Raw genomic sequence first — 8516 nt, forward strand, 5'->3', positions numbered from 1 at the left:
AAATTAAAAAAAAAAAACATCACCACCACCCTACGACCTCACCACCCCACCACCCCGCCCCATCTTTTAAACACAAATCCTAACTACCAAGTGCAGGAGGTCTGCCCAGCAAAGCTTAGTCTCCTGCAGGAGCATCTTGTAAGGATATGGACGGTGTCCTATGGGGCTAGCAACAGGGCATGAGAAAAATACACTTTACATATGTTGGCTTTAAATTCTCAAAGTATCAGGAAGAAAATAAATTACCTGTACGTTGGGATGGTCAGAGAGCAGGGAGCCTTCCTCATCATAGGTATAAACTACAAAATCGCTAGGCAAAAGGTCTCTGGAAGAGGAATAAAACAAACCATTTAAATGGACCGAGTGTCAACAGCCTAGGGCACAGCTCATAAGATGTTATTCCCAGAAGAGAGGGGCAGAAATAAGTTTTAAAAAGCTTTTTATATTATCTACTTTTTTTAAAGAAAGAGCTACTATAAAACTTAAAGCTAATCAACAGACTCAAGCCTGAACACCAGCTGACTGATGTAAAGATGGAACTTGCTCTCTTGGCACAAAATGTCCACTGGTAACAACAGCATCCTTAACTTTTTCTGCTATAAATCATGAGAAAATAACAAATCGGGCTGCTTGACACTGTCATATTTGTATAAGAAAAGTAAGTATTTTCTATTCTTTCCTACCAAGTACTGTGTAAACAAGAAATACTCACAGCTTTAACCTAATTGTGAAGACAAATGGCTGCTGTCAATTGTTAAGGGAAATGTTTCCCCCCTCATGCCAAGGGAACAGTTGTGTAACCAGGGCAAAGCAAGGTTCTTTCACACTGTTCACAGTAGCTCAGAGGTGATCTCCAGGCCTTGTGGAAAGCCAGGGATTCAGGGTGCATTGTGCTTGTGAAAGTTCCAGACAGTCAGAGGACTCCCAAAACTTTCTGTCCTGTTCAGAGATGGACAGACTGATGGCTTCCGCCAGTCCCATTGCTAACCCTGACTGACTTTAGCTACATGACCACCGTAGTGAAACCCTTGGTGAAATTCTCTCTGCTCCCCTGAATACAGGAAGCCTTGTGGTTGCAAATCCCTGTGACCAAGAAAAGATCCTGGAATACTTGACCCTCTGACTCCTGAGTTTTCTTTGTTCCTGTGTGCTGTGTCTCTGTGATGTCCTCTGGAAACAGTATTCAGAACAGCTTATGGAACTGAGTCTTTCCAGAAGCTGACCCCATTGGGGCACTGGCAGCTATAACAGACACACACAAACACACACTCACACACTCTCTCACATACATATACCCTTCATACACACACACACACACACACACACTCTCTCTCACATACATATACCCTTCATACACACACACACACACACACTCACACTCACACACACCCTACCCCTTTACACACACTCACATACACATACACATACCCTTCACACACACACACTCATACACACATACATACATATCCTTTACATACACACACACATACATACACACACTCATACACACATATATACACATCCTTCACACACACTCTCATGTACACATACATACACACCCTTCACACATACACACACACACACACACACACAGATATGCGCACTCACATACTCACTCCTACATACTTCACTCTCCCTAAAGGTGAACCTGAAAAAAATTAAGCTATAGGTATTTGCCTCCACCCTGCACATTTCTACAGAAGTCACAGCCTGCCAGCCCCAGCATAAATCCTCCTGGACTTCAGCTGCAGGCCTACCACTGTGCAGCAGGGTCAGCAAAAACTGAATCTGCTGATGCCAGAGCTCAGGCTCCACTAAGCAACATCTACCTAGAAAAGAAATCAATATATTGTTGAGGGAAAAACATAATTAAAAGGGTAAAGTAAATGAACTTTCTTACGTGTTTCTTTCCAAGTGAATAATATGCTGTTTTCCTTGGGCCTGGATGACGTAAGAGATCTAAATGCACAGAGACGAAAAAAAAGCAATAATAAAACATAACCTTGTAACTTACTCTTCAACATATCATGAGAGGCAGGAAAGATCATCCTAAATTAACACAACTTGGCACTGACTGCAACTGTTTCTACACTGTATTCTTACATAATAGATATTCTGTTCATCTCCATCCCTTTAATATCTGATCATGGAAACTTGCCTATATGTGTGTCTACTCTTTTTTAATTTGTTTTAGATCTATTTATTTTATCTTGTGTGGGTTTCTGCAAACACCACAGCCAACAGAATGTCAATCTTCAAGAGGCAAGAAGGAAGTCTGGTCCAGCATGACTGAGGAGCGGGGACTGGCTCAAACTTGCAGTTTGACACCTGGTAGTTTATTTCCGGCATATTGAAGGACAGCACAGTTTGGGAAAAGGCTTCCTGGTGATGATTAACTCAATCACACACACACACACACACACACACACACACACAATAAAGCTTAAGACATGACTACCTGGAAATTCTTTGTAAAGTAACATGTGATATCTTTCACGAAGCTGTGTTAGGCTACATGTGTTATCTTAAAGGCCTATGGGAGGACCTGGTGTGGTGTCAGTCATACACAGAGAAAGGTCATGAGGGAGGCCAGTAACCACCTGCACCCCCCCAGCCTATGACTAACATTCCTGGTTTCCTCACTGTTTATCTGTGAGCACACGGATCTCTGTGCCTCCTATGTTATTTTTCAAATATGAGCGCTTTGCCAGCACGTCTGTATGTGTACCACACGTGCATCAGGTGCCCTCGGAGTTTAGAAGAGGTCATGTACAAGGGCTTGGTCCCAAGGACATTCTTGGGAGGTACAAAGGGCCTACATGTACACCGTTACAACATGGTTAACAACAGAATCAACTTCCTCCAATAAGGAAACAGCACCCGATTTCCTTATAGTTAAACCATTTATTTTGTAATGTTTTAAACCAGCACATACAGTACTTGCTATTAAAACTCAATTCTGAGTAAATATTACCAAGCATTACCATGCTATATGCGAATATTCTATCAGGAACTAAGTAAAGAATATGCTCACTGTCAGAGTGAAGCCACAGTCAGAGTCCCAACTCAACTACAGAGCTCCACTCCCTTCATTCTGTTGTGTGTGAGTGTTTTGACTTTAAAATCAGAGATACTGAAGCTCATTCTGCCATTTCTTATTAGAATAATGTCCACTGGGCACCAATGCCATAAGGTGATACATATAATAATTACTTCCCACACCGACCACTGTGCAAGTACCACCTTTCATTAAGAAAAGCAATTGCAACTTGAGTATATTCATTCATAGTTCTTAAGAGATGACTTACCTGCTTTGAACTGGGCCTCAGAGCTTCTCTTCTTTCTCTAGTTAATCTCCAAGGAGTAATAATTTCGTAAGAAGAAAGATGGACGGTCTGTTCCAAGTCTGCAGCAAAAAGAACAACAAATAAAGCAAAGTGAGCCTCCACATTACCAAAATACTGGAAATAAAAACAGAGTGTTCAGATGGGAGCAACGGACATGTAATGGACACTTTAATAATCCCAGCACTTGGGAGGCAGAAGCAGGAGGCTCTTTGTGAGTTTCAGGTCAGCCTGGTCTACAGAGTGACTTCCAGGATGGTTAGAGCTACATAATGAGACCCCCACCTTCAAACAAACCAACAAACAAAACCTAATATTTAAATGACTGAAAAACCTACCTGAGACCCATGTGATTTTTTTATTTTTCACATTTGTTATTATTATTCTATTTTATGAGTGTTTTGTCTGCATATATGTCTGTTTACTACCATGTGCATGCATGGTACCCACAGAGGTCACAGAGGTCAGAGGAGAATGTCAAATCTACTGGAAGTGGAGCTACAAACAGTTGTGAACCACCATATGGATGTTGGGAACTGAATCTGGGTCCTTTGGGAGAGCAGCCAATGCTCTTAACTGATGAGCTATCTCTCTAGCCCTGCGAATGATGTTCATATATAATCCTCAGTAAGGATAAGGGTGAAAATACTTACTGAGAGATGCCAATTTGAACAGTGTGTGTTTAATATTTCAAACATTTTATATCTGTATACTCTAGCCCTTTTTCTCAAAACAAATCTTTTTGTATTAAACTCTTAGGCACAAACAAAAGAACATGAGATTGGTGCTGGAGAGATGGCTCAATGGTTAAGAGCACTGGTTTTCTTCCAAAGGTCCTGAGTTCAATTCCCAGCAACCACATGGTAGCTCATAACCATCTATAATGAAATCCAATGCCCTCTTCTGGTGTGACTGAAGACAACTACAGTTCACTCACATACATTGACATACATACGTGTGTGTGTGTGTGTGTGTGTGTGTGTGTGTGTGTGTGTGTGTGTATGTGCATGGACCCTCTCTCCCTCCCTTCTATGCATCTTGAATGACACCCTAAGAGCTGGACAGAGTTGATAAGAAGGGTAAGATGCTTTTGATATCTAATGGGTCAACTCTAATATATACTAACAAGTACCAACTATCTCATCTGAGTCCATCACAAGAACATTTTACACAAAAACTATTAACAGTTAAGAACGCCCGTCATGCACCCTGAGAATCTAAAGTTATCAGTGAAACCGAGGGCCAGACCTGGTAGTCCAAGTTAATTTCAGCACTTGGGAAGTAGAGACAGGTGGATTTCTCTGAGTTCAAGGCCAGCCAGGGATACATAGTAACACATACCAAGGCTAAAACACTACCACCACAAACCAAACAATAAGCAGTGCTGGAGTTGGATATAGTCTCTCAGAGCCTAACACGAAATAGCTTTCTCTTTCAGTATCATTACTAAGGGCATAACAATTCTTTTCTGTTGCTGTCTTTATTGCTTGTTGCTTTTGAGACAAGATATCACTAGTTATTCAAGATGACCTTGAACTCATGACCTCCTGCCCTCAGTGGGCCAAGTGTAGAGATTACAGGAGCTCACCACCACACCCACAGCCACAGTAAAACATTCTTTCAGTGAAGTCTAATGCAGTAGATGGTCACTGGTCATCATCTACAGACCTTCAGAGCTCACAGAAGGTCACCATCTACGGACCTTCAGAGCTCAGAGAAGGTCACCATCTAGGGACCTTCAGAGCTCAGAGAAGGTCACCATCTAGGGACCTTCAGAGCTCAGTGCTGAGGGAAGAACACAGATGCATCTTCTACTAAGGCACAGAAAAAGGAAGTTGGAGATTTCATAAGTTATAAAATTAGCACCAAATGCAATGCATGGGCCTATTTGATTTCCTGCTAACATGAATGACCTGATGAATAACTCGGAGATAATCTGAGAAATTCAGACACTGAGCAAACATCAAATGAGCTTGAATAATAATAATAATTATTATTATTACTGTGTGTAAGGTTTTGTAACTTCATGATTCATGCTGACTATTCAATGATTAAATATGTCTAGATATATTAAAATTATACAGTGACTGAGGAAAGATACACACATAAAACAAGATTAAACCTGGATAATGCAGATATAGGAGTTTATTACTTTGTTCTATTCTTGTATATGCTTAAAAACTTCGATAATAATATAGTTAACTGGCTACCTACAGGGCATGGATGACAAAAGGACTAAAAGTTTTGCTGCATACAACTCTAATTACAAAATACCGTACTTGGGTTGGCAAGATGGTTCGGCTGGTAAAAGACTTTCTGCCCAGCCTGAGCACCTGAGTTGACTCCTGGGACCCACATGGTGGAAGGAGAGAACTGACTTTCAAAAGTTATATTCTGACCTCCCCGACCACACACAAATTAATGTAAGACTATATTTACATACTACAAGCTGAGACTCTAAAATGTCCTAAACATATAAATAGCATAATTCAATGAACCAACCTGTTGAATACATGTCCCATGTTAAGCAGAACCAGGAAGCAGTAAGAGGCGCATTTGTACAGGATCTAAGTTGTTTTATGCTGTATGTTGCTTCCACTGTATTACCTTTTAAGTTAAAGAAGCAGTGTTTCCTTTGTAAAACTCACGATTCCCTCTGTACCTGATTATCTAGCATCTCTGACTTTGTTTTCCAGATGTTGGATATCAACCGTGGGAGTTGCACGACATGCCAAGCAAAGGCCCAACCAATGAGCGGCCTTCACTACCTCACCTCCGACACACCCCTATCCTCTAATGCTATCTGTCTTTCATTCACTTAACTGCCCATGTCTCTCAGCTTTCTCACACAGTTGGATAAAGTATTGCGCTAACTTTTCTAAGTTGACACTGTATGAAAATCTCTAACCCAGGATTTCAAAGACACCGACAGGAAAATATAATAACATATAATATATATGAAGTTTTCCATCAATCTCCTATGCATACCACTCATACCACGATCGACTACCATCCAGATACTTTGTCAATGGAGAACCACATCAGAAAATAGAAAATAAAAATATAAAACCTTTTGAAACACAATTTACTAGGCAGAGACGCCCATCATCCTAAGTTAACTGGGACTTGAGGCTCTTTCTTCGACTGAAATAAGCCTCTCAATGACTTCCAGTCTTCTCTAAAACACAGGTTTAGACAGTCCCCTTAAACGCCTCCTCCGCAGCAGCAACCGGTCCCACTGCGAGCCGTCACTCTGGGATTGTGGCAAAATAAACACAATACCATTATTGGGCAAGTCCTGTGTAATCAAAAGTAAGCCATATCCCAGAAAAAAGTGACAAGAAGTTGGGGAACAGGAAGGTAGGGTGGATATGGGAGGATTTCGGGGAGAATATGATAAACAAAACTTTTTAAAGCAAACTAGCCTGAAGCCAGGTGTGGTAGGACACACCTGTGATCCCAGCACTCTGGGGAGGTGGTTACAGTAGGGCACAAATTCAAGGTCAGCCTCGGCCAAAAAGTATTTTGAAGCCTGCCTGAGCTAAATGTCCTATCTTAAAAGTGGGGGGAAGGGAGTACACTTTACTCCAACTTCCTGATGTGACTCATTATTTCAAAGAAAAAATTTAAGTAATTCACTACAGACAAGAACAAATATGCTGACAGGGTCACAGTCACAGGAGAGAGGGGCTAAGCCACAGGCAAGTAAATGAAAATATTCTCATTACAAATGAACTCACAGAGGGGAAAAGATGGAACACTTCAAAAGGACAAAATTTAAGGTTCTAGCGGGCAGTCAGATATTTCAAGAACTCTCTGGCTAAATCAGGTCATGTGACTGCATACGGTCCTGGCCTGTAAAAGTGTTCTGTTTCCTAGGGAATCTAGGGAACCTTTTACCAGGATGGCTACAGGGGATAATAAAAGCTGGACACAAGAATAGAGGGTAGGGAGCCGGGTATGGTGGCACATGCCTTTAATCCCAGCAGAGGCAGGAGGATTTCTGAGTTCGAGGCCAGCCTGGTCTACAGAGTGAGTTCCAGGACAGCCAGGGCTACACAGAGAAACCCTGTCTCGAAAAATAAAAAAATAAAAATAAAAATAAAAATAAAAATAAAAATAAAAAAGAATAGAGGGTAGGCCAGGCATAGTGGTGCACACCTCTAGTCCCAGCACTGGGAGGCAGAGGCAGGTAGAGTTCTGTCAGTTCAAGGCCAGCCTGGTCTACACAGAGAGTTCTAGGACAGTCAGGGCTCCAGAGTGAGACCCTGGTTTTTGTTTTGGTTTGGGTTTTGTTGTTGTTGTTATTGTTTTGTTTGTTCGCCTGTTTTTCTTTTAAGGTATGATGTTCATTGGTTTCCATTTTAAAAGATTTTTTTTTTGTTGTTCTTGTTTTATAGTTTTGCAAAACAAATGTCACAATCAGCTGTGGTTTTGGGTTTTTTTAAGGTTTCAAAATTAAAGCACCCTGCGGGAAGCTCTGTGTAGAACTTGCTACTCTGACACCAGTTTCTATCAAAGACTGAGGGAATCTGCCTTCTGCATCAAACCCATGCACAAAAAGTCACATACAAAGACTCTGAAAGTCATTCAAAAATAACACACACTAACTACACGGGAATCTCATTCCTTTTTTTTTTTCCCAGAATTCCTGTCTTATCTCTGGTTTCTTTCTTATCTCCTATTCGCCCCTGCATGGATCTTTCCCTAATTCATGCTCCCTGTGGGGGCCAAAACATCATTTCTCTCATTTTTCTGTAAAGGAAATGCTTTTAACCTTCATCACACTGGCACTGTGGCCTGGAAAATCCTCGGTTGTGGGTTATCCTGGGCATCCTGTGGGGTGCACAGTAGCACCCCTGGCTCCTACCCTCCCAAACCCAGCTAGCTCTGACAACCAGAGTGTTCCAAATGCCTGCGAGTGTAGTATGCAGTACTACCTCCAATTAAAAGCCAACCCTCTTGAGTTTTTTGTTTTGTTTTGTTTTTTTTTTTTTTTTTTTTGTGGATGGCGGGGGGGGCTGGGGGGGTCACAAGGGTGGGGAGGTAGACCCGGGAGGTCCTGGAAGTCAGTGTGATGGGGGCATATGTGAAAACCTAAACAATTAATAAAGATATTATGTTGGAAAAAAAATACTGGGAATGCTAGGTGTCATGGTGGTTTAAGCTTTT

At 41.5% G+C, this 8516-nt stretch overlaps 1 protein-coding gene across 2 annotated transcripts in view; it reads right to left on the bottom strand.

Moving 5' to 3' along the window:
* Adam9 (ADAM metallopeptidase domain 9) overlaps nucleotides 1-8516 on the bottom strand; it is a 76273-nt gene that overhangs the window by 61679 nt on the left and 6078 nt on the right. For both annotated transcript variants that reach the window (XM_021218811.1, XM_029531959.1), the window contains exons 2-4: nucleotides 3309-3406; nucleotides 1901-1959; nucleotides 247-325 (exon numbers count right to left, since the gene is read on the bottom strand). In XM_021218811.1, the coding sequence (XP_021074470.1) occupies nucleotides 247-325; nucleotides 1901-1959; nucleotides 3309-3406 (236 nt within the window). The remainder of the gene's footprint in view (nucleotides 1-246; nucleotides 326-1900; nucleotides 1960-3308; nucleotides 3407-8516) is intronic.

Source organism: Mus pahari, chromosome 19 (assembly GCF_900095145.1).
Source record: "Mus pahari chromosome 19, PAHARI_EIJ_v1.1, whole genome shotgun sequence".
Lineage (NCBI taxonomy): Eukaryota > Metazoa > Chordata > Mammalia > Rodentia > Muridae > Mus > Mus pahari.